Raw genomic sequence first — 27,526 nt, forward strand, 5'->3', positions numbered from 1 at the left:
GAACACCTGTGGAAAAACCTTCAGATTGCCGATACCAGACGCTTCCCATCTAATCTAGCAGAGCATGAGAGGATCGGCCAGGAAGAATGGGACAAATTATTTACAAAGAAGACTCTAAAAAGTAACGAATTAAGGGAATCGATATACTGTACCACGATTGTAAAGAAACTTCGACTTCAAAAATACCAAACTTATCCCTGAACATTAACATCTTTTTTAAATCTCTGAAATTCTTTACAGGATAAATCTTATTCACATTGAAAGAAAGTTCCCTTACTTTGTTTGTAATAAAATATCTATGAGGAAATAACTAAAAGCTTTTTTTCTATGACATAATATTACCATTCAGTTACATAAGGTATAGGAACCACCTAATTTTTAAACAAAGAACGAATAGCTAGGTTAGTGCTATTGTTAAAGGACTACGAGAAACAAATTCCTCCACCAATTGTGTTAACAACGTTACCTAAGGAAACAACATTAAACATCCTCCAGTCCGACAAGTCATCGGATGCGCCACGCAGAGTTGACGCATGCGTGACGTTTACCGAAGCTCACGCCTCTCGAAGGCCGATGGGATAGCGCGAGTGTTGCCGCGCAGTGCATTGTGGGGGTACGCGTAATACAACATGGCGACGTCGCTGGGTGCAAATACTTACAACAGGCAAAACTGGGAAGACGCGGTATGTTTGAATAGTTTTATGTTTTTAAATAAAAAATGTAGCGATATAGCGGGCATAAAAATTCAACCGAATATGTTAATTAAATAAGATGTTCTTATTTACGTGTAAGTCAGTTCTGTTGTCTTTACGAAGAGGCTTGAGTTGCATGGTTCTGCTGCGGTATCTTTGGTGCTAAACAGGCTGCAAAGCCGGTACTTTACTAGTGTGAATGAATTTTCACAATCCTTTGGCTTTTCGTCGAAATGCTCATATAATTTAGTATTTTTTTTTTACTTTATTATTTTTAAAGTTTACCCTTAGCATCAGTAGTGTACTGTAATAAAGGAAAGGCGCGATGGCCTGCGTTTGACAGACTTGAGGGGAAAATGATAGGAAACTATCGGCATGCTGCTCCAATACTGAATTTATCTGCTACAAATGTAAAAGTGTATTAGAAATTAAAGTGCCGTTGATTTAAGCGCTTGTTTAAACGAGTTTTGCCTTTATATATTTGTCTTTGTAATAAATCTTGGCTTTGTGAAAATCAAGTTATAGTTTTAGATTTCTATTTAGTATTCAAGTAAAAAATAACATCCAGATTTATGCCTAAAGGGATTGACATAAATACTGCACCATTTTTAGAATGCAATACAAATCTTTTTTCTTTCATTCCATCAAGGCTTAATAAAGTGTACCAAAGACCAAAAAAATAATTGAAGGTCCAACTTAATTGACTTTTTTTTTGCCAATATCACTGCGTTTTACCTAAAGGAATATTCCACCCTAAAATAAAACTTTTTTTATATGTTACTTATCCCATGTACTCTGTAGTGGTGGCAGAGGAAAATTTTGACTCTTATGTTTTCCTTGAGAAATTACATGACAGATTGTAATAGACCATGACCCAATAGTGACCAACGCTAGACAACTGCAATTGAAAAAAGAAAAAAAAACTCATGCGACTTGTGCCACATATTCCACATGTCAGTTATACAATTTTATACCCAGATTGGGCAAAATGCTTACATTTTTGGTAAAATACTAATACTTGTATAATATGCCATATAATATAAACAGGTGAGGTGCATTCCCATAACACTCATTGGTCAAGAATTCTGTCATCAGTTGAAAAGCTCTGTATTATTGGAGTGTGCATTTTGCACGTTTTGAGCATAGAAATGGGTAGCAGACATGTGCTCTATGTAATTGCGTGAGAATTTTTTTTCTTCCATGTAAGTTGTCCAGCTTTGGTTAGTATTTTGTTCTGTACTTTATGTACTTTATCCATTAAACTATGAGATTAAAAATTTTGCCATCAATACAAACTACATAGGCTGCATATAAAAAAAGCATAATATTTGGGTGGAGTATTCCTTTAAAACACAAGACATCATCTTTCTAGATCATGAATATACATCTGAATTGTATGTCTTTACAAAGATGTTGAAATTTTCAAATGCTGGATCTTTAACCACATTAACAGTTTTAGTTCTATATTTCAAATTCATCAATTAAAGGCTGTTGTTAGGTTACTAAAAGGTATTACAGCCAGTCACCATTTCATGTTGGAAGTTTTCTGTTATTTAATGACATTGACGGTCTTTCCAGCTTTTGAAATACTGAGGCCTGTACTTCATGCATTTGTCATACCTTTTGTGTGTGTTATCGCAGTGATTGGAGTGGCCAGGTTTTTATAGTCTTGTAACTTTTCAAGATTATACTGGCTAAACTTACTACTTATAATTTAAAATTTCTTTATGAAAATCTGATCTGCTGATTTTTTTTTTAACTGTGTTGCTCAGTGTTCACTGTGAATTATGTTAAACTAGTGCAACATGCAGAAGTATAGTCCTAAAATAAAATGAAAACAACTTATGAATTCTGAACATATAAGTACAGTACCTTGTCCTGGGTGATTATCAATAAATGACCCAGCGAGGACCATGCTTTAATTACACTAAAAGTTTGTCATTATCAGTTATAGGTAGAAGGTGGATACTACCTACATTTTTTTTTAATTTCCAGAACATATCAACATATCAATTCATAAGCTTTCAGTTAAGACCAAGATCAAAGTTCTCGCCAAATTAGTTTGAGTGTAATGATGTAACATGGACAAAAAAATAACATTTTATATATACAGTATAGGTAGATGATGACAGATGATTGAGCAAAATAATATATTATGAAAATGTACTTCTGAAAAATACCCAAATTTCCCCATGGAACAAATAAAATCTGTCTATCATATTTTATCTTTCTCTAGCAATCAGTCTGTCATATGGTGCATTTCATAATCACTCTCTATAGCTATCCATCTGTTATATAGTGCCTTTCATATCTTTCATTTTTTTCTGTTCTTTCTTTTTTTCTGTCTTTTTTTTTGGCATGTGGCATCAGGACATCTTCCATATTCTGGCATAATCTACATGACCTCCATCATTGTTTACCCTTTGTAAACACTACATGAGTATACAGTGGTGTGAAAAACTATTTGCCCCCTTCCTGATTTCTTATTCTTTTGCATGTTTGTCACACAAAATGTTTCTGATCATCAAACACATTTAACCATTAGTCAAATATAACACAAGTAAACACAAAATGCAGTTTTTAAATGGTGGTTTTTATTATTTAGGGAGAAAAAAAATCCAAACCTACATGGCCCTGTGTGAAAAAGTAATTGCCCCCTTGTTAAAAAATAACCTAACTGTGGTGTATCACACCTGAGTTCAATTTCCGTAGCCACCCCCAGGCCTGATTACTGCCACACCTGTTTCAATCAAGAAATCACTTAAATAGGAGCTGCCTGACACAGAGAAGTAGACCAAAAGCACCTCAAAAGCTAGACATCATGCCAAGATCCAAAGAAATTCAGGAACAAATGAGAACAGAAGTAATTGAGATCTATCAGTCTGGTAAAGGTTATAAAGCCATTTCTAAAGCTTTGGGACTCCAGCGAACCACAGTGAGAGCCATTATCCACAAATGGCACAAACATGGAACAGCGGTGAACCTTCCCAGGAGTGGCCGGCCGACCAAAATTACCCCAAGAGCGCAGAGACGACTCATCCAAGAGGTCACAAAAGACCCCAGGACAACGTCTTAAGAACTGCAGGCCTCACTTGCCTCAATTAAGGTCAGTGTTCACGACTCCACCATAAGAAAGAGACTGGGCAAAAACGGCCTGCATGGCAGATTTCCAAGACGCAAACCACTGTTAAGCAAAAAGAACATTAGGGCTCGTCTCAATTTTGCTAAGAAACATCTCAATGATTGCCAAGACTTTTGGGAAAATACCTTGTGGACTGATGAGACAGAAGTTGAACTTTTTGGAAGGCAAATGTCCCGTTACATCTGGCGTAAAAGGAACACAGCATTTCAGAAAAAGAACATCATACCAACAGTAAAATATGGTGGTGGTAGTGTGATGGTCTGGGGTTGTTTTGCTGCTTCAGGACCTGGAAGGCTTGCTGTGATAGATGGAACCATGAATTCTACTGTCTACCAAAAAATCCTGAAGGAGAATGTCCGGCCATCTGTTCGTCAACTCAAGCTGAAGCGATCTTGGGTGCTGCAACAGGACAATGACCCAAAACACACCAGCAAATCCACCTCTGAATGGCTGAAGAAAAACAAAATGAAGACTTTGGAGTGGCCTAGTCAAAGTCCTGACCTGAATCCAATTGAGATGCTATGGCATGACCTTAAAAAGGCGGTTCATGCTAGAAAACCCTCAAATAAAGCTGAATTACAACAATTTTGCAAAGATGAGTGGGCCAAAATTCCTCCAGAGCGCTGTAAAAGACTCATTGCAAGTTATCGCAAACGCTTGATTGCAGTTATTGCTGCTAAGGGTGGCCAAACCAGTTATTAGGTTCAGGGGGCAATTACTTTTTCACACAGGGCCATGTAGGTTTGGAATTGTTTTTCTCCCTAAATAATAAAAACCACCATTTACAAACTGCATTTTGTGTTTACTTGTGTTATATTTGACTAATGGTTAAATGTGTTTGATGATCAGAAACATTTTGTGTGACAAACATGCAAAAGAATAAGAAATCAGGAAGGGGGCAAATAGTTTTTCACACCACTGTATACTGTAAATGTGAATTGCCTTTGATAGATTCCTCTTTTGCCATCAAATGGTGTAAAGCTGGGTGTTGTTTTGGAATATTTATTTTTCAATAGTGTGCGTTATCCTCTGTTGTTATGCTTCCATTAAATTAATTCATAACTATCAGAAAAACTGTTAATAGGCCATTTGCCTTTTTCCATAACAAACAATTTAAAATTAAAACTTAATACCTGTATTGACATTTTTCCTTTAGAAATATACTGTATCTTAAATAATTTAAAGAGATTTTCTTTGTTAATATTTATGGCAACAATATTTTGCATCTAACAGTTACGGCTGTCAAGCAAGCCTTACAAAGCTGTTGCTGGGGTCTGGCTACTTTATATCTCTTCAGTGAGCCATACTGAATTAACTTCAAATATTGTTTGTAAAGGAATATATAAAATCTGTACATACAAATCCCAGTACAGCTCTGTCAATACTTTCCTAATGTTGTTGATTTTTTTTTTTTTTTTGCTAATGAGCAGAGAGCATGTGGAAGGCAAATTCACATATGTTAAATAACTTTTTCACTATCAGTAAGGACTCTGTCTGCTCTGATAGCAATTGCATGGTTTTCCAACATTTTTTCATCATGGCTTGAGTGCGTGGCATGACTCCCACATCTTTCCATTATTTCTTTGTAACTATGCTTTTTTTTAGTCACTAGTAATTAGATATCTAACTGAACCAAATACTCATAACAAGTCTTCTTCACAGGGCTTCCAAATTGGCTAAAAGTAATGTTCAAATTAAAAATAAGTAAATATTGAAATATATTTGAAGTTGTGTTAATGATTCTGGGTACCACATTTACGTTGGACGTGCTTTTTTAATATGTTGTTATCATGGTAATGACCTCATTGGCACCCACAGCAAGGACAAACAGCAACAGCAAAAAAAAAAGAAATATAGTTGGCACCTGTGGAATCATCTGAAAAGCGGGATATTCACAGTATCAAGTAACAGTCCACACAGTTTGTTTACTTTTTTTCTCCTTCTCACCTGCAGCAATATTTTAATAAAGGTGGCCTGAATATTTTTAATTACACCCCATTGTTTTAGGAATTACATGTCAAACCAGCAGCCATGGAAGATGGAAACTAATTGTTGGACACAGCAAGTTGGCTGACAATAACAAGGCTCCTGAAAGTGGGGATTTCAAAGTGCTGTAATAAAAGGAAAATAAAAATTATGGGTCATTTTCCATTTGCTTTAATAAGAAAGTCTTAGCAGTAAACTATACTTAGGAATCTCATGCTTAAGAGTAAATGAGATAGAATCAGATGCAAATTGATACTTATTGATCACTGGAGAAAAGTTTAGAAAAACTGCTCTGAGTACCCTTGTAATTGTTTAGGAGTCTGACTGTGAAATTTCTATTTTTAGTATGTTGTAGGAAAAATTTGAAAAAGAACTTATTTTGTTTGTAAATATTTGTTAACTGTGGATAGATTTTGCTGTGCTTTTAAATGTAGTGGTGACTCATGATGTATACAGAGATCTTTTTATACCAAATTATATGAATATATAAACTTAACATAACTGTAAACAAAGTTGAATACTTAAAATAGTTATTTTCCCTTAGGACTTTCCCATCCTTTGTCAGACATGCCTGGGAGAAAATCCTTACATACGAATGGTAAGAAACAAGTGAATTAATATTAAACAGCTGCAATTTTCTGTTAATTTGACTTTACTTGAATTATGACTGCCTTTGTTGCATTTACTTCTGTTAAAGAACTTTGTGTATGTGACAGAGGATGAATGGATTGGGATGCTTGGAATATCTTTAGTATCTGCAGAAAACAAAGTCAGCACAGTTAAAATGTTTGTATATTCATGTGTGATATTGAACTTGCTTATACATTTTCTTTCTTTTTCTTTAGACAAAAGAGAAATATGGAAAAGAATGCAAGGTAAGCATTTACATACTTATATATGTAGATCTACATAGCCTAGCAAAGTTTTCACATTTTGACAAAACTGCTACATTACAAGAAAAACTAATGTTGTGTCCTCTACCAATTTTTAAACACATGAGTGCATCAGCCACCACAGACAGAGGATATTCTCACTTCTCTGTAGTTGCAGGTGGTCTCGCAACATCAAACCACAGAACAAGAAATTGAGGAAGAACTTGTAATTGTAACTGAAGTCATCTTATTAATTGAATGCGATGAATTTACGTTCAGAGTATTAAATATTTTCAATTCACTTTTTTTTTTTCCAGTGAATGTTATGTATTTGCAATTTTCTTTTTTTATTTTTGACTTGGAAATACACTCAGCTGTCTACACTGGAGAAAAACTGTTTATCCATCTTAGCTGCTTACTTTATCTTCTCTCATTATACCTTGCGGTGTTGCAGTCTAGGTCATCCTCTGCATTTTTCCTTCTCCCTTCATTTCAAACACCTTTTTGCAAAAACTTGGTTCACTCATAACATTGAAATGTCACATATTCAAATTCTTAACCATTTCTTTGCCAGTGTTTGTGACCACTTTTACCATCTGTTGTCAACGTGTAGCGGGGCTACATAGTTTATAGTGTTGTCAAATGTCAGTACTGAGTGCGTCTTGTTTCCATTGTCCCGTTTGCTGTTTATGTGTGTATCAGTGAATGCCGTCTCCGTAAAGGGGGACGGATGATGGAAGGAGACCACAACCCCAAACCTGGAAAACACCTGTTCACTATTAATCAATTACAGCCGTCACAGGACTATTTAAGCAATCAAGAGAGAAGAAAGGAGACCATTTTTTCAACATCGGATTCAACTTTCCTGCTGTTTTTTCACATTGTGCCTTCGCACCAGTTTGTTTTTCATTTGCCGGACTGTCTTCCATCCCTCATCTGCAGAGACCCCGGGGTCGGAACGTCATCCACCACACACCGAGGAATCACGGTGAGGTTGCTCCAGTTGCCAGGAAAATCAAACAACTCATTTATCTCTAGTTCAGTCATCCGTATTCAGGACAGTTTTTATAACCGGACTCAAATTCACGATCTTTCATTCCGTATATCATTCATTGTTCGTCGTTTGTTATACTTTACAGGGGCAAGGGAGGGTTTGTTGTATTTATGTATGGTGGGGTGTCGTTGCTGCTGTGGTGGAGGGATATTTATATTTATATATGTATATATTTCTATTTTGCATTTGTCTTATTTCATTTAATATAATTAATCATTTAATTTTACATATCTGCTTTTGTGTGCTTATATTTACACCGTCTATTGTGGGGGAAAAGTTTAATTTGTTAGAGGTACGGCTTGATAGTTAGATTTAACCTCAGTAAATTATCCAGGCCACAGGTCTTGGAGGTGTAGCTGCCGGCTGGGTAAGGGGTCGGCCGTTACAAAGGGTCATTTTATATCTGAATCATTCTTACCCTGTGCCTGGGATTAGCTCAATAACATAGGCCCTGATACTTTGGGACAACTGGCCTTTGGTCCACGGCTGCATATTATAAATATTCACAGCAATCCCATTACCAGAACTTCCTTCATCTGCCACCCAGAGGATGTGATCTCCTGAGAGAGTTTATATATCTTTCAGGTGATGACATAATGCACAGAATTTCAGGAATGATATTTGAAAGGATGTGAAAAGTGATTAAATACCTGTTTTTTGTATTTAGTCAAAATAAATCTTGACGTGCTTTCCAATCACATTTTCAGTGACATTTAGGAAAGGTAGCCTACAAGCAATAACGCTTTATTCAGTTTTGCATCAAAAATCCAGTTTGTCTATTGCCCCCCCCCTTTTTTGATTTTATTGAAATCACACAATATTCTATACAAATACAGTGGTGTGAAAAACTATTTGCCCCCTTCCTGATTTCTTATTCTTTTGCATGTTTGTCACACAAAATGTTTCTGATCATCAAACACATTTAACCATTAGTCAAATATAACACAAGTAAACACAAAATGCAGTTTTTAAATGATGGTTTTTATTATTTAGGGAGAAAAAAAAATCTAAACCTACATGGCCCTGTGTGAAAAAGTAATTGCCCCCTGAACCTAATAACTGGTTGGGCCACCCTTAGCAGCAATAACTGCAATCAAGCGTTTGCGATAACTTGCAATGAGTCTTTTACAGCGCTCTGGAGGAATTTTGGCCCACTCATCTTTGCAAAATTGTTGTAATTCAGCTTTATTTGAGGGTTTTCTAGCATGAACCGCCTTTTTAAGGTCATGCCATAGCATCTCAATTGGATTCAGGTCAGGACTTTGACTAGGCCACTCCAAAGTCTTCATTTTGTTTTTCTTCAGCCATTCAGAGGTGGATTTGCTGGTGTGTTTTGGGTCATTGTCCTGTTGCAGCACCCAAGATCGCTTCAGCTTGAGTTGACGAACAGATGGCCGGACATTCTCCTTCAGGATTTTTTGGTAGACAGTAGAATTCATGGTTCCATCTATCACAGCAAGCCTTCCAGGTCCTGAAGCAGCAAAACAACCCCAGACCATCACACTACCACCACCATATTTTACTGTTGGTATGATGTTCTTTTTCTGAAATGCTGTGTTCCTTTTACGCCAGATGTAACGGGACATTTGCCTTCCAAAAAGTTCAACTTCTGTCTCATCAGTCCACAAGGTATTTTCCCAAAAGTCTTGGCAATCATTGAGATGTTTCTTAGCAAAATTGAGACGAGCCCTAATGTTCTTTTTGCTTAACAGTGGTTTGCGTCTTGGAAATCTGCCATGCAGGCCGTTTTTGCCCAGTCTCTTTCTTATGGTGGAGTCGTGAACACTGACCTTAATTGAGGCAAGTGAGGCCTGCAGTTCTTAAGACGTTGTCCTGGGGTCTTTTGTGACCTCTTGGATGAGTCGTCTCTGCGCTCTTGGGGTAATTTTGGTCGGCCGGCCACTCCTGGGAAGGTTCACCGCTGTTCCATGTTTTTGCCATTTGTGGACAATGGCTCTCACTGTGGTTCACTGGAGTCCCAAAGCTTTAGAAATGGCTTTATAACCTTTACCAGACTGATGGATCTCAATTACTTCTGTTCTCATTTGTTCCTGAATTTCTTTGGATCTTGGCATGATGTCTAGCTTTTGAGGTGCTTTTGGTCTACTTCTCTGTGTCAGGCAGCTCCTATTTAAGTGATTTCTTGATTGAAACAGGTGTGGCAGTAATCAGGCCTGGGGGTGGCTACGGAAATTGAACTCAGGTGTGATACACCACAGTTAGGTTATTTTTTAACAAGGGGGCAATTACTTTTTCACACAGGGCCATGTAGGTTTGGATTTTTTTTCTCCCTAAATAATAAAAACCATCATTTAAAAACTGCATTTTGTGTTTACTTGTGTTATATTTGACTAATGGTTAAATGTGTTTGATGATCAGAAACATTTTGTGTGACAAACATGCAAAAGAATAAGAAATCAGGAAGGGGGCAAATAGTTTTTCACACCACTGTAAATCAATTTTTACAAACATAAGATCGAAAACAAATCAACCCCCACCCCTGAGAAAGAGAGCTAAGCCAGCAGAGTAAAACTTAAAGCTACTAAAAATAAGTAGATGAATTAATAAGTGAATAATGATTAACGGAGAAGGAAAGAAAGGGAGAGAATCTGCTTCCTCAATGCTTTAAAAGCTTATTCTAAAATGTTATTGATTAGATCCTGTCAGGTTTTGGGAAAAGTTCTGCACAGATCCTCTAAGAGTTTCAAATAGTATATAACATCAGTTACCTACTGACTTAGAATAGGTTCTTCCAGTTGAGCAAGACAAGTCTATGTGCCAATAGTGTAATAAAGGCAATTCCAGTTTGTTTGTCCTTCTCCACCTTAAGCCCATCTGGAAGAACACAAAACACAGCTGTTAATGGATTAGGAAGGATTGGGACACCAAGGCTGTCTGAAAGGCATTTAAATATTTTAGTCCAGAATGATGTTAATTTGGTGCAGGTCCAGAACATGTGGCCCAGTTAGGCTGGAACTTGATTGCAACATTCACAGGTTGGATCTTGCCCTGGAAACATTTTGGACAATTTTAAGCAAGACAGATGCACTCGTTTTGCGCATATGGAGCTCGAGTGGATTGTCTGCATTGCTAGCTTCCACTCCTTTTCTGAAATATTGAGTGAGAGATCCTTTTCCCACTGTCCTCTTGGATCTTTGAAAGGGGTGGACTGTAAAATGGTTTTATATATTACAGAAATGCTGTCTGAGTCCTCAAGACTGATCAATATTTTTTCCGGCATAGAAGTAGGTGGCAGGTGAAGAAAATAGGGCTGGTTCTGTTTAACAAAGTTTCTGATTTGAAGGTAGTGAAAGAAATGTGTTGCTGGAAAGTTAAATTTGGAATGTTATTGTTCGTAGGATGCAAAGACATTGTCTATGTACAGATCTCTAAGTGATTTAATGCCAAATGTTTTCCAGACATTAAAAACTACATATGTTTGAGAGGGTGGAAAGTCTATTGCCCCTTTTTCATAGGCAGAAGTAGCAAAATCTAGAGAAAACAGTTTGAGCCTCTTCCCACACTTACTGTATATCTGTAACGTAGAGCTCTCTTAGAAACACTGTCGTTCCAAATGTAATGGGTCATAGCATACATCTACAGTTTGTATTGTGTCTGTTAATTTACAGTGGTGTGAAAAACTATTTGCCCCCTTCCTGATTTCTTATTCTTTTGCATGTTTGTCACACAAAATGTTTCTGATCATCAAACACATTTAACCATTAGTCAAATATAACACAAGTAAACACAAAATGCAGTTTGTAAATGGTGGTTTTTATTATTTAGGGAGAAAAAAAAATCCAAACCTACATGGCCCTGTGTGAAAAAGTAATTGCCCCCTGAACTTAATAACTGGTTGGGCCACCCTTAGCAGCAATAACTGCAATCAAGCGTTTGTGATAACTTGCAATGAGTCTTTTACAGCGCTCTGGAGGAATTTTGGCCCACTCATCTTTGCAAAATTGTTGTAATTCAGCTTTATTTGAGGGTTTTCTAGCATGAACCGCCTTTTTAAGGTCATGCCATAGCATCTCAATTGGATTCAGGTCAGGACTTTGACTAGGCCACTCCAAAGTCTTCATTTTGTTTTTCTTCAGCCATTCAGAGGTGGATTTGCTGGTGTGTTTTGGGTCATTGTCCTGTTGCAGCACCCAAGATCGCTTCAGCTTGAGTTGACGAACAGATGGCCGGACATTCTCCTTCAGGATTTTTTGGTAGACAGTAGAATTCATGGTTCCATCTATCACAGCAAGCCTTCCAGGTCCTGAAGCAGCAAAACAACCCCAGACCATCACACTACCACCACCATATTTTACTGTTGGTATGATGTTCTTTTTCTGAAATGCTGTGTTCCTTTTACGCCAGATGTAACGGGACATTTGCCTTCCAAAAAGTTCAACTTCTGTCTCATCAGTCCACAAGGTATTTTCCCAAAAGTCTTGGCAATCATTGAGATGTTTCTTAGCAAAATTGAGACGAGCCCTAATGTTCTTTTTGCTTAACAGTGGTTTGCGTCTTGGAAATCTGCCATGCAGGCCGTTTTTGCCCAGTCTCTTTCTTATGGTGGAGTCGTGAACACTGACCTTAATTGAGGCAAGTGAGGCCTGCAGTTCTTTAGACGTTGTCCTGGGGTCTTTTGTGACCTCTCGGATGAGTCGTCTCTGCGCTCTTGGGGTAATTTTGGTCGGCCGGCCACTCCTGGGAAGGTTCACCACTGTTCCATGTTTTTGCCATTTGTGGATAATGGCTCTCACTGTGGTTCGCTGGAGTCCCAAAGCTTTAGAAATGGCTTTATAACCTTTACCAGACTGATAGATCTCAATTACTTCTGTTCTCATTTGTTCCTGAATTTCTTTGGATCTTGGCATGATGTCTAGCTTTTGAGGTGCTTTTGGTCTACTTCTCTGTGTCAGGCAGCTCCTATTTAAGTGATTTCTTGATTGAAACAGGTGTGGCAGTAATCAGGCCTGGGGGTGGCTACGGAAATTGAACTCAGGTGTGATACACCACAGTTAGGTTATTTTTTAACAAGGGGGCAATTACTTTTTCACACAGGGCCATGTAGGTTTGGATTTTTTTTCTCCCTAAATAATAAAAACCATCATTTAAAAACTGCATTTTGTGTTTACTTGTGTTATATTTGACTAATGGTTAAATGTGTTTGATGATCAGAAACATTTTGTGTGACAAACATGCAAAAGAATAAGAAATCAGGAAGGGGGCAAATAGTTTTTCACACCACTGTAAATCAATTTTTACAAACATAAGATCGAAAACAAATCAACCCCCACCCCTGAGAAAGAGAGCTAAGCCAGCAGAGTAAAACTTAAAGCTACTAAAAATAAGTAGATGAATTAATAAGTGAATAATGATTAACGGAGAAGGAAAGAAAGGGAGAGAATCTGCTTCCTCAATGCTTTAAAAGCTTATTCTAAAATGTTATTGATTAGATCCTGTCAGGTTTTGGGAAAAGTTCTGCACAGATCCTCTAAGAGTTTCAAATAGTATATAACATCAGTTACCTACTGACTTAGAATAGGTTCTTCCAGTTGAGCAAGACAAGTCTATGTGCCAATAGTGTAATAAAGGCAATTCCAGTTTGTTTGTCCTTCTCCACCTTAAGCCCATCTGGAAGAACACAACACAGCTGTTAATGGATTAGGAAGGATTGTGACACCAAGGCTGTCTGAAAGGCATTTAAATATTTTAGTCCAGAATTATGTTAATTTGGTGCAGGTCCAGAACATGTGGCCCAGTTAGGCTGGAACTTGATTGCAACATTCACAGGTTGGATCTTGCCCTGGAAACATTTTGGACAATTTTAAGCAAGACAGATGCACTCGTTTTGCGCATATGGAGCTCGAGTGGATTGTCTGCATTGCTAGCTTCCACTCCTTTTCTGAAATATTGAGTGAGAGATCCTTTTCCCACTGTCCTCTTGGATCTTTGAAAGGGGTGGACTGTAAAATGGTTTTATATATTACAGAAATGCTGTCTGAGTCCTCAAGACTGATCAATATTTTTTCCGGCATAGAAGTAGGTGGCAGGTGAAGAAAATAGGGCTGGTTCTGTTTAACAAAGTTTCTGATTTGAAGGTAGTGAAAGAAATGTGTTGCTGGAAAGTTAAATTTGGAATGTTATTGTTCGTAGGATGCAAAGACATTGTCTATGTACAGATCTCTAAGTGATTTAATGCCAAATGTTTTCCAGACATTAAAAACTACATATGTTTGAGAGGGTGGAAAGTCTATTGCCCCTTTTTCATAGGCAGAAGTAGCAAAATCTAGAGAAAACAGTTTGAGCCTCTTCCCACACTTACTGTATATCTGTAACGTAGAGCTCTCTTAGAAACACTGTCGCTCCAAATGTAATGGGTCATAGCATACATCTACAGTTTGTATTGTGTCTGTTAATTTACAGTGGTGTGAAAAACTATTTGCCCCCTTCCTGATTTCTTATTCTTTTGCATGTTTGTCACACAAAATGTTTCTGATCATCAAACACATTTAACCATTAGTCAAATATAACACAAGTAAACACAAAATGCAGTTTGTAAATGGTGGTTTTTATTATTTAGGGAGAAAAAAAAATCCAAACCTACATGGCCCTGTGTGAAAAAGTAATTGCCCCCTGAACTTAATAACTGGTTGGGCCACCCTTAGCAGCAATAACTGCAATCAAGCGTTTGTGATAACTTGCAATGAGTCTTTTACAGCGCTCTGGAGGAATTTTGGCCCACTCATCTTTGCAAAATTGTTGTAATTCAGCTTTATTTGAGGGTTTTCTAGCATGAACCGCCTTTTTAAGGTCATGCCATAGCATCTCAATTGGATTCAGGTCAGGACTTTGACTAGGCCACTCCAAAGTCTTCATTTTGTTTTTCTTCAGCCATTCAGAGGTGGATTTGCTGGTGTGTTTTGGGTCATTGTCCTGTTGCAGCACCCAAGATCGCTTCAGCTTGAGTTGACGAACAGATGGCCGGACATTCTCCTTCAGGATTTTTTGGTAGACAGTAGAATTCATGGTTCCATCTATCACAGCAAGCCTTCCAGGTCCTGAAGCAGCAAAACAACCCCAGACCATCACACTACCACCACCATATTTTACTGTTGGTATGATGTTCTTTTTCTGAAATGCTGTGTTCCTTTTACGCCAGATGTAACGGGACATTTGCCTTCCAAAAAGTTCAACTTCTGTCTCATCAGTCCACAAGGTATTTTCCCAAAAGTCTTGGCAATCATTGAGATGTTTCTTAGCAAAATTGAGACGAGCCCTAATGTTCTTTTTGCTTAACAGTGGTTTGCGTCTTGGAAATCTGCCATGCAGGCCGTTTTTGCCCAGTCTCTTTCTTATGGTGGAGTCGTGAACACTGACCTTAATTGAGGCAAGTGAGGCCTGCAGTTCTTTAGACGTTGTCCTGGGGTCTTTTGTGACCTCTCGGATGAGTCGTCTCTGCGCTCTTGGGGTAATTTTGGTCGGCCGGCCACTCCTGGGAAGGTTCACCACTGTTCCATGTTTTTGCCATTTGTGGATAATGGCTCTCACTGTGGTTCGCTGGAGTCCCAAAGCTTTAGAAATGGCTTTATAACCTTTACCAGACTGATAGATCTCAATTACTTCTGTTCTCATTTGTTCCTGAATTTCTTTGGATCTTGGCATGATGTCTAGCTTTTGAGGTGCTTTTGGTCTACTTCTCTGTGTCAGGCAGCTCCTATTTAAGTGATTTCTTGATTGAAACAGGTGTGGCAGTAATCAGGCCTGGGGGTGGCTACGGAAATTGAACTCAGGTGTGATACACCACAGTTAGGTTATTTTTTAACAAGGGGGCAATTACTTTTTCACACAGGGCCATGTAGGTTTGGATTTTTTTTCTCCCTAAATAATAAAAACCATCATTTAAAAACTGCATTTTGTGTTTACTTGTGTTATATTTGACTAATGGTTAAATGTGTTTGATGATCAGAAACATTTTGTGTGACAAACATGCAAAAGAATAAGAAATCAGGAAGGGGGCAAATAGTTTTTCACACCACTGTATATGTGTTTAAAAAAAAAAAATTAAACTGTACCTTGCTATGCAATGATTATGGTATGATAAGGCAGAATCGTATTTTATTACTCCAAAGTGTTTTTTATTTTTATCTTGGCATTATGAATATGAAAAGATCTATATAAAGATGTTTGTCCTTTGATGTATCTTTAACACAGCCAAAACATATCAACAGTATGATTGCTGCCAGGGTTAGGTTCAAAGCTTTCTGGGTTAAGTCAGTGCTTAATCTGTTCTTGAGAGAAACAGTGCATCAGTTCCTCATCTCCTGCCAGGAAAATCATAGCCCACATCCCCATAGCAAGTTTAAAACATAGTGGAATATCCTGTTTTTAAGTATTAAATTTTGAATACCAGATTTTAGAATAATAGACAACTACACAATTAACTTGAATAAACATTTCTAAAATGTAGCGTGTATTGCTTTGGCAGTTTGCCCATTCATATGTAAAACACTGTTGAGTCTCTGCTGTTCTGTACAATTTCCCATAGATTTAGGTTATGTCCACTCGGGGCATGTATCTCTTCACTGGTGTGTGATTTTGGAACTTTTGTGTTGACGACATCCTTCTTAATGTTTAAAGGTTTTCCTCAGTTTGTTTCCTTTTTTCCCTCATATCCGTTTTCAGTCTTTCCAGACAAGAGTCCGGGTTGATTTTGAAGGAAAAAAAAAAACTGTCCATATTACATGTATATACATGCACAGATATACAGTATTAACACTTTTTGGAGTGTAATCTGCTGGGACTTTTCCAGATAATAAATTATATTTACACCATCGAGTTCGATCTTCATTTTCTCACATGGCTGCAGTTTTTTCCTTATGTTGAATGCTGCACAATATTGGCTTTTTTTGAGCAGCCACTTCCGTTTTGGCTCTCTCTCATACTGCATATAGTTATAAGATCTTGGAATATCTGAGATGCCTGTTGGTCTTTTAAAGTTTCCATTAATTTCTTGGTGGCCGTTTTTTCTTTGTCTGGTCTCGACTAGTTATGGTGCCATATGTCTTCAGTTTCTTAATGGTGTTGATTGTTTTCCTGGGGATATTTAAATTTACATTTCTAAAGTTTGCCTTTCCACATCTTTATCTGGAGGGTCTTGTGATGTCATCTGTAAGCCTTTCAGGAAGAGAGGTTATTTTGAAATAATCAGTCACAGTCAACCACATTGTCATCAAGCCTGGCATGTGTCAATAACAGTTGGTTTTAAAAGAGTGCATTTATATTGTATTAAGAGAGTGGTCTTTTTTGAAAGAATCTTTGTACTCTTCATTTATAGATCATTTCAGAATTTTTGGGCGTATGGTTATACTTGGGTAGTAATTCATAAATATAGTTAATGTGATTTGTGTGTGTTTTTAGTTTCAAGCTGTTAGGCTAGAAATATGGCCATTTCAAAGTCTGTGTACCCTCTTTATATGTGCTGCATAGCAATATGTAAATAAAGTTGAATGTACATTATGTCTGTGAAATAATGTTGAGAGTAGTTTAATAATATTTATTTGAATTTTATATTCTCAAGCTGTAAATGCCTCCCAGTCCAGCGGGTCATAACTGCATTGTCATCCGTAAAGAATGTTCCATCGGCTGACTACTTTGAGCAGCTTTTTAAAGTTGATCCTTCAGCTAGGACGTTGGATATCTCTGGGTCCACGGTTCTTGAGGCTGATCTACAAATTAGCTGTGAACCACCCAATCCCAATGAGATTGCACAAGTGGTGAATCAGCTGAGGGTAGAGAAGGCAGCAAGGATCTGTGGTATCTGGGGTGAACTTCTCCAGGCTGGTGGTAAGGCTGTCCCCTTGGCATTGCAAGCAATCTTTGCTTCCATTTGGGAGATGGGTGTCATCCTAACTGACTGGAAAATGGGAATTGTCATCCCTATCTGGAAAAGGAACGGTGATCACCTGGATTGCAGCAACTACAAGGGGATAACACTGCTTTCGGTGCTGGGTAAGGTCCTTGCTAGGGTCACCATCAATCGGATCCGTGATCACTTGCTCACCTATCAGCATCCGTAGCAGTGTGGTTTTACTCCTAAGAAGTCTACCATCGACCGCATCCTGGCACTGAGGGTTCTCATAGAGTGCAAATGCGAATATCGGCAGAGTTTCTTTGCATCCTTTGTCAATTTTTGTAAAGCTTTTGACTCAGTTGGTCAAGCGGCCCTGTGGGGCATTCTGAGACTTCGCGGGTTCCCCTCAAAATTGCGGGATATCCTGGCCGGCCTGTACACTGGTACTATGAGTGCTGTGTGGAGTGGAGGCAGAATGATTGCATTTTTTCCCAGTTGATTCTGGGGTCTGTCGGGTGTGTTTTTGCTATTACTCTCTGTTGAATGCTTGCATGAACTGGATATTAGGCAGTCCAGCGGCTGTGGGGCATCTGTTGATGAAGAAAGACTCGCTGATCTTGACTTTGCTGACGATGCTGTGATCTTCACGGAGTCAATGGAGGCTCTGATTGGGGCTCTCGAAAGACTGAGTGAGGAATCTGAGTGTCTGGGCTTGCAAGTATCCTGGATAAAAACCAAGATCCAGGCCTTTAATGACCTCTTGGGCACAGCCTTTAGCAGCGTGTCTGTCTGAGGAGACCTCGACAACGACATTCATGTCTCTGGTGACTATTCCCATGAAGTCAGTAGACTGATTGGGAGAGCATGGGTTTAGCTCATGGGGTCGCTGGAAAGGGGTATGTGGCACTACTGATATCTATGCAAAAGGATGAAAGTCCAAGTCTTTAGAGACCTAGTGATTCCTGTTTTGCTATATTGTTGTGAGACATGAATGCTATCCAGTGACCTGAAATGAAGACTGGACTCCTTCGGTACTGTGTTTCATTGGAGAGTCCTTGGGTACCGCCGGTTTGACTTTGTGTTGATTGAGTGGTTGCTAACGGAGTCCTGAATGAGGCACATTACCTGCATTGTAATAGAGTGTCAGTTATGGCACTATGGCCATGATCTGGTTCACAGGCGGACGCCCATGTAACACGTGGCTGCGGCAAATAGATGGTCATTTTTGGAGGGTGGGACAGGACCAAATGCCTGCCTATGGTGCCAACCAGGATACTGAGCTGTTTCGTTGTGTGGTGGGTGGACCAACTCGCTGTACCAGTGCATGCTGCCCAACCTGCCCTAACTGTAAATGCCTTCTGCTAAGTATAAATGACACAATTGTAATGTGAAAGGTAATGCAGCTTATTCATTATTAGTTGTAAAAGTATTTTGTTTACAGTATGCAAAAGTATGAAAAATGCTTTCATGGCAGTTTTTTTTTAAATATATTTGACAATTTAAACATATTTTATGGGATGGCTAAGTCAGTTGATCTTGTTTTGTCTTTTCTTTTTAGAAACCAGTTGCTGACATGAATACTGCTTTACTTTTCAAAGCTGTCTGTTAATTATTTGTGTTTCATGAAAATAATTTACTCATTGTAGTATAATCTTACTGCAGCTCTCTTTATCATAAAATAATTCCACTTGGAATAGCAGAAGTAGAAGTGCAGTCAAGTATTGAAAGTACAATTGCAGTTTCAGGGTGACATTTGCATCCTTGTGTTGGCAGATTTGTGCCAGACCTTTTACAGTCTTTCGTTGGTGCCCTGGTGTAAGGATGCGCTTTAAGAAGACAGAAGTATGTCAGACATGCAGTAAGCTGAAGAATGTATGCCAGACATGTCTTTTGGACCTGGAATATGGTAAGTTTTGAGATTTAAATAGGTTAATGCTTCTATGCAAAATATGTTTATAAGAACTGATTTCTTTGCCATATATCTCTGCATGAGCTTTTGGAAATTTCGTCATACTTTAAAGGAATACTCCAAACAAATTTTTTATGTTACCTATCCTAAGTGTTTAGCACTGATGTCTGAAAAAAATTGTAATCTCGTGTTTTCATGGAGAACAAAGGTAAAAGAAAAGTTTGATTAGAATACAAGCCAATGGTGACCAAAGCTGTATGATGGCAAATGATATTACAAATGTCCAAGGAAGAAAAAAAAAACTCACATTGCTCATGTCACACAATCCACACATCAGTTATCCAGTTGTTCAAAACACGTGCAATTTTTGCTAAAATATTGTTAAGTACTTTGGAAAAATTCACACACATAATAAACTGGAAATTCAAGTCATGTGGCAGTAAGTTTTTGAATTTAGGATCTGCCTCTCCCCCTCGTTTATTTGCTAAAAGTTCTCTCTTCATTTTAAAAAAACGTTTAATGTTATAAGCAATTGACTGGATAACTGACGTGGATTATGTAAAATGAGATTCTTTTTTTTTCTGTTTAGTACGTTTTTCACATCATTTGGCATTGCATTGGTCTTGCATTATATCATTTAACCATTTTATCTGTGTTCTCTGTGAAAATGTGAAACTAAAAATTTTTCTTGGTTGTTGTTACAAAATGCATAGGAAGAGTTGTATTAATTTTTTTAAGGAGTATTCCTTTAAATACATTATTGCTTGCGGAACCTTTGTTTTCATTGCATTCATTTTAGTATTATTTTAGTGTTACTGATCTGGGTACACAAAGCATAAAGTGAATGCTTAATAAGCAGACTTGAATACAACTTATTTTCAGTCATTTAATATGTTAATGAAATACATATTAGTGTTTTCTGTGTAGGACATGTCAGAATTTCAAAATATCTTGAGTCATAAGAATGCTGCATAAAAGGACCAAGATCTTTTTAAAACTCATTTTAAACATTATTGCTTATGTATATTTAAAACAGACATCAGTAAAAAAATGTTACTGCTTTTAATTTATAAATAAGTTGAAAAAAGTTAAACCGTATATAGTCTTTTATGCTTAGGTTTTTAACTTTTTTTTCTGAAAATTTAAAAACTAATGTTGCTTCTCTACTTGGATGTATATTGTGGCTCAGATTTCCCAAACTGGAAAATAAGTAAATACTCATAGGATTATAATTTGTGGGGGCAGTCAAAATGCAATTAAAAACTTCTGCTGTTATATCTCTGTGAAATGTCCATATGATACAATCTTTTTGTACTTTTTTGACTTTTCACTTTCAGCCATGGATTTTTATAACTTTCCCATGTATTTCTAGCATGATTCTTTTTTTATTTATCTACTGTCCTTTATATATTTTAGTTTTTCATCATAAAATGCTGTTCCTTGCAAAAAGTGGGTGCTTGACATCAGAACGTACTAAAACAGATGCTATTCTAATACTGTATTTATTAGTACTACCAAGGTTAGTTAGAATTCCTCCTGACAGCTGGCAGTTTAAACACTTTTAATTAATGTTTGGAAATGCCTTTCAAAATAAATGCATCTTCTTTATACGGGTAAGGCTTGACCTACAGAATGGTGTGATTTGAAAATTAAAAAAAAAAAAACAATCTTCAACAAATCAAGATCAATGTACATCTTCACTAATCAGTTTATGACCTACAAAATCATTTTCTCTAATGTTTATAACTTATAAATGACTTTTTGTAAGCTGCACTATATCTAGTACTTTACTGTATTTTTAAAAAGCTGTTACAATCCTTTAGAACACATCTTGATCTTAATTTGTTTGTTTCGAAATGGGAGATTGTTCACTTACATTCCAAAGACTTTGGGGTGATTTACAACTCTAAATTTCAGCTTAATTTTAGTATATGTGCTTGTGTGCAGTTTCCTTTTGATAGACTTGTATCAGTTCCAGATTTTGTTCCTTCAGTGTTTACAGGAGTGTCGCTGTAGACTTTGGTTCCCTTTTGTCCTTTGTTGGGTAGTTTCAGAATTTCGATAGATGGGAAGTTTTGCCCATTGTGTATGTGGTTCCAGAATTTCAGAAAGACATGCTAAGAAAAGCACTGTGGTTATAAGTACAGCCAAGACTTTTATTTACTAAACATGTTTTTCATTAATATATAAATTAGCATGACATTAATCATTCTGACATCTGTATGTTGCTGCTCTTCATCTGCATGAAAATCAACAGTTCAGAAAACATTTTTTTGATAATCCTTTGACCATGTAATACTACATATGATTTAAAATGGAATTTAAATGTTTTATAGTACATGAGCATAGCTTTGTCAGATTTCCTTTAAGATCACATTAGAAGCAGATTATTTGTGTAAAAAAAAAGTGTAGATTAGTGCTCTGTATGAATATTGATCTTATGTAGCAGATGCTGGAAATACCCCTTAAACATACAGCTAGAGTATGAAGTTGATTGTTACCATACTTTGAAAGTGTTTAGGTTAAACAGTTACTGTGTAAAATGACAGTAATAACCCTATAAACCTATTACTTTGCAAAATTAAAAGTATTCTTTTTTCATTACTTATTACAAAAATTAAGCTTTTTTTGTACTTTTTCAGCCCCCTGCTCCAAAATATAAAATTTTGTTAAAATGACTGCTCCTGTTTTTCACCCCTCAGGATTGCCAATACAGGTTCGGGACACTGGTATGTCAGTCAAAGATGAAATGCCAAGATCAGATGTCAATAAGGAATATTATACTCAGAATATGGAAAGGGAGGTATGATTTCAGGATTTTAGTCAATTGTGTTAAAAAATGCTTTAGTTGCCTCACATTTTTGTGCAATCGTTTTGTTCAACCCACTGAATTAAAGCTGAAAGTCTGCACTTCAACTGCATCTGAGTTGCTTCATTTAAAATTCATTGTGGTAATGTACAGAACCAAAATTAGAAAAGTTGTCTCTGTCCAAATATTTATGGACCTAACTGTATCTAGTATATCTCCTCATAGTTTACTTTTAATGTGAAATTTAATTACAAATGTTACAATATGTTTTTTGTCAGATCTTAACTTTTCTTGTTTGCATTTTCATCATATGCAAAGGCGACTCCTTGTTTAGGTCCTTGTTTTATGTGTCCTGCAGATTCAGAATTCTGATGGAACTAGGCCTGTTGGGGCATTAGGAAAAGCACAAAGCTCCAGTGATATGCTGCTCAAGCTGGCAAGAACCACCCCTTACTACAAAAGGAATCGTCCGCATATTTGCTCTTTCTGGGTTAAAGGAGAATGTAAAAGAGGGGAGGAGTGTCCTTATAGGTGAGTGGCTTCTTAAGTATTGAGAGAGAGCTATAGACGTGAACATTTTTGGATATTTTAATAACCACAGGTTTTATTCATCTGCAATGAGCACTTTTTGAACATCAGTGATTTTCGACGAGCATATTAAAAGCAGTGATGTTGCTCACAGTGCATTTAATTGCTAATAAAGGGTAGCAAATCGAGGAGTCTGAAATAGAAAATTCTACTCAATGATTTTCAGCAGCATCCAGTAATCTCTGATTGCAGAACTAAACCAAGGGCACCTTGCAGAATTACATATTTTCCATACTTGTGTACACCATGCACCTCTTTTTTGGTCTTACTGTTTGAGTATTGACAGTTTCCAGTTGCACTATGAGTTTGCAGATGTTGCCGTATAAAGTACAAGTTTGTCTGCACCAGGAAAAAGCAGGTTGTAAAAGAGATTAGAAGATGATCCCTTTAATGTATAGAAATGACAATAGATAAACTGCTAATGGTTTTTGGTCTCCTAGCATTGCTTCTAATAAAGATGTCCTTGTGTATAGTTGAAAAATTAGCAAAATGAAATTCAAGTCAGTGATATAAACAGGTGTTTATTGCCTTCTTCGACAAAATATGACTTAAAATGAAAACTTGGTGTTAACATATTTTCTGTTTTTTTACCCACTGTACACATTTTGAGTTGATTGTTGTGCTTTTAGTATTGTTCTTATTTTTCCAAGTCAGTATACAGTCCTCATGAAAATAAAACAACATTAAAAAGCATACAGTGTGTTAATTTTTACCTTATAGTAAAATTGTTTAAAATATTTGAAATTACTGAAAGTGACTGGAAAAGGTCAGAGGATTTAATTTATTTAATGGCTCATTTTGTGCAGTACAAAGCACTGGTCACAGTTCCACCACAAGTAGGGATTGTGATATGATCAGGTGAGCTAGAGAAGAACAATTTATATCACTGTTACATGTGGGAAAGAGCAACCACCACACTGACATGTGCTCCCACATTAAATATGATAATGCTGACTGGTGTGGGTTCACAACTACACATGAACTTAGCTGTGTGGGTTAAAAACTGTATGAGGGGAATAAGAGCTGAAACTGTGCTATATTTGAATGCCAGGTCAAGAAATGAAGTGATGCTCTTATGTGCTGTGACTTACAGATTAGCATTACAGTACGTCGTAACCAATTCACCACATAATTACAAGTTCTGCATTATTTAAGTGCAAGCTTCTACAAGTAAAGCGTAGTCTTTGAAAGCGTTAACACACATTTTTGCCTTATGTGTAATTCTAACAATGTAATCGTTGTGACTAAATTCTTTGCATTTGTACATTTATACTTGAATTCCTCTCAAAATATTAAACACATGTACCACAAAGTAAGTATTAACTTGGCCAGCACTGAGATTTTTGAATTGAGAATGCATTTTGAGTTTGATTTAAGCTTACATATATATAGATATATATATATTTTTTATTTTATTTGAAGAAAATAACATTATATACAATGCAGTTGAGCTTGAAACAATTCAGCTCTAACCTGGGATTAAGCCTTGATATTTAATTACAAATTAAACATTTACACAGAAAATACCTTCAAAATACCTTAGCAATATTATTTTTACTTATTTGAGATCACAGTTTATGAAACTTCCAAATTAAAATGTAGCTTTCTTTTTATTGAACATCTCTTTAATATGTTTTTAAATGTTATTCATCACAGAAATGTGCTAGGGCTTTAAATCACTTTTCAGAAATAGAAATTGTAACTGCAGAAAGCCAGTAAGCATGTTCCAATAAAGTGTGTGTATGGGCCTTTATTTTGTCTTGCTACACTTAGGTTTGCTGCTTTGTGCTTGCCTTGTATTTCATTACTTTGCAAGTAGCTGATCTCAAAAACGAGTGTACTTTGTCTTGTCTGTATTTTGTATTCACATTTTCTGTGTGTGTGTATACTACCAGTCAAGAGTTTAGTCACACCTAGAAACGTTCATGTTTTTGGTAGTAATTGACACCTTTTTTTAATCAGGATATTATTAAATTGATTACTAGTGTGTATAATGGCTATTACTACTTGAAATGACTGACCTATGACTTCAGGACCCGTTTTCAGCAGCCATTTGCTTAGTGTCCCAATTGTCAAATCCCTTAGCTTATCCTTAGTTAGTCATATGCAAATGCTAATTAGTTATCTGAGGAACTTTGTACTTGCATTAGCTTGGCTGAAACCTGATTTTTGCAGTCATATTTGAGTAATAAATTAAAAATGTATAATTTCAAGCAGCATTAGCAACACCAGCAGTGTTTTGGCTGCAATTTTAAATCAATTTAGTCATATTTTGACGGGAAAAAATGTATCAATTTCTGTCTAAAACATGAACATTTCTGGGTGTGTCCAAACTTTTGACTGGTAGTATATATACAGTATATAAAATTATAGGCCTAAATAGTGCTATGTGAAGGTCTTAGGCACATAGGAAAAGTGCAGGAATGCTATTTAAAATAATGGCAGGATTACTTTGTATTAATCAGTGCACTTTCAGTGAAATGCAGTAAACAGAAAGAACATAAATCAAATTAATATTTGGTGTGACAACATTATTACCTTACAGGCTGCTGCAATGCTTTTAAAAAAAAAAAGTGTAGTGTACAGGGTCTGACAGAGTACTGTTGATGAGTTTGCAGGTTCTTTTGTTAAGAAAGTATTAGATTGGCAATAAGGAATATGTAATTTATTTGTAAAGTTAAGAAATGTGTTTCTGATGAGCAATGTAGGTGTCAAAATACACAGAGATGGCATTATCAGCACCTACAGTAGGAAGATTGCCCCATATAGTCATTAACCTAATGCATGTTTCATTTTCTTTGACAAATTTATGATCTTGACTGTCTTGTGTTTTGACTTGCTTGGTGCATGGTCTCCTAAAGAAACATTGCACAATCTTGTAACATCTAAATGAAAGACAGTGTTCTGAATGTGCCATATACTGAACTCATTTATTTTTTCTCTGGATAGGCGGTGATGCTGATTATTTGTATCTATCTTTTGTAGACATGAGAAGCCAACAGATCCAGATGACCCACTAGCAGATCAAAATATTAAAGACCGTTATTATGGCATAAATGATCCTGTTGCAGACAAACTTCTGAAGCGAGCCTCTACTATGCCAAGACTAGACCCGCCTGAAGACAAGAGCATTACTACCCTGTATGTTGGTGGACTTGGAGACACCATCACTGAGACGGACCTGAGGTAAAGCAATTTAAATTCTTTTATGACTAGTCATTTGTTTTGCAAACTTGAAACATGATTAATCGGTTTACTGCATAATTTATACTTTATTAAGATTATGAATTTCAAAATTCTTTAGGTTTCATTCATAACCATTTATGAGGCTTACACTAGTTTCAAATTTGTATAGTTCTTTTCCTCCTATGTGTTCATGCCTTTCAAACAATCCATAATCAAAACTCCTAATTATAGTTGATCACTGATATTAAAGAAGTATTTGTTGGTATAACCTATAGACATACTTATTTAATTATGTGTTTATAGGGCTGGGCAATATGGTAATAAATCTTAATCACAATAATTTTTTTCATATCAGTCAATATCGATATATAGTATATTACAATATAAATCAAATCACTATTTCTGTCAAGCTTAACTGTTCCTTTTTATTCTTAAATGAGATGTGAAGATAGCATATGTTTAATTTTGGTTTAAATATTTTCTGTCAGAATTAGAACATGGCAAATGTAATGTAGAAGATTACACAACTATATAGGAGGCACATATAATTATTGTTAGAAAGTTTTTTTTTCTTTCTTTCCAGGAGTCATTTCTATCAGTTTGGAGAGATTCGTACCATCACCATTGTGCAGAGACAACAGTGTGCTTTTATTCAGTTTGCAGCAAGGCATGCAGCTGAACTTGCAGCTGAGAAGTCCTTCAACAAGCTGATCATCAATGGCCGCAGACTTACCGTCAAATGGGGCAGGCAAGTCTTCTCAAGTATTTTCATTACTTCTTTATGGTGGCAGTGGAGAACCCCACAGGTTTGAATTCAGGTTAGCCAGGTATGTTGTAGTTGTAGGCTACATATGGGTGCATTTGTAAGAATGGAAAATAAATAAGTCTGGTAAAAATGAAACAAATGCATTTTAAATGGATAGTTAGCTAGTTAGTACTGTTTTTGTTCAAAGAAGGAAATTTAGCTTTTTATAGAATCTCAAGAAATATTATAACTAACAACAAAAGCCTCCAGTCAAATACACACAGTAATTACAAATACAAGTAAACCTTTGGCTTGGCTAAAAATAAAAAGAGCAGTTGCAGTGAGATGTCTGAAAGGCATATTGCCATTGGCATTCAGGAACACCAGTATCGTTTCTTGACCCACTTCTCTTGAAAGATTTATTGAGAAAAGTCCCCAGTGCTAGTATGTCACGGAAGGAGTGTGCAGCATTGTTCGTAATGGCCATCAGTTTTTCTTCATTCTCTCCTCTGGTGGGTTGAGAGTGTGTCTCCATAACTGTGCCTGCCTTTTCAGCTTGTTGATTCTGTGGGCTTCTATTGAAGTTTTGTTGCTGGCCTAGCACACCACAGTGTAGAATATCGAACTAGCTATTGTACAGTTATATAACATGCAAAGGATGGCACTATCCACATTAATGGAGTTCAGTATCATTAA

The 27,526-nt window shown here is 36.7% G+C and overlaps 1 protein-coding gene across 1 annotated transcript in view; it reads left to right on the plus strand.

Annotated features, from left to right (window-relative positions):
• The first annotated feature begins 570 nt into the window (after positions 1 to 570).
• rbm22 (RNA binding motif protein 22) overlaps positions 571 to 27,526 on the plus strand; it is a 37,112-nt gene continuing 10,156 nt past the window's right edge. The window contains exons 1-8 of the mRNA XM_028813062.2: positions 571 to 683; positions 6,365 to 6,418; positions 6,666 to 6,695; positions 19,367 to 19,499; positions 22,205 to 22,305; positions 22,670 to 22,842; positions 25,885 to 26,085; positions 26,669 to 26,833. Of these exons, the coding sequence (XP_028668895.1) occupies positions 630 to 683; positions 6,365 to 6,418; positions 6,666 to 6,695; positions 19,367 to 19,499; positions 22,205 to 22,305; positions 22,670 to 22,842; positions 25,885 to 26,085; positions 26,669 to 26,833 (911 nt within the window). The 5' untranslated portion in view covers positions 571 to 629. The remainder of the gene's footprint in view (positions 684 to 6,364; positions 6,419 to 6,665; positions 6,696 to 19,366; positions 19,500 to 22,204; positions 22,306 to 22,669; positions 22,843 to 25,884; positions 26,086 to 26,668; positions 26,834 to 27,526) is intronic.

Source organism: Erpetoichthys calabaricus, chromosome 11, assembly GCF_900747795.2.
Source record: "Erpetoichthys calabaricus chromosome 11, fErpCal1.3, whole genome shotgun sequence".
Lineage (NCBI taxonomy): Eukaryota > Metazoa > Chordata > Cladistia > Polypteriformes > Polypteridae > Erpetoichthys > Erpetoichthys calabaricus.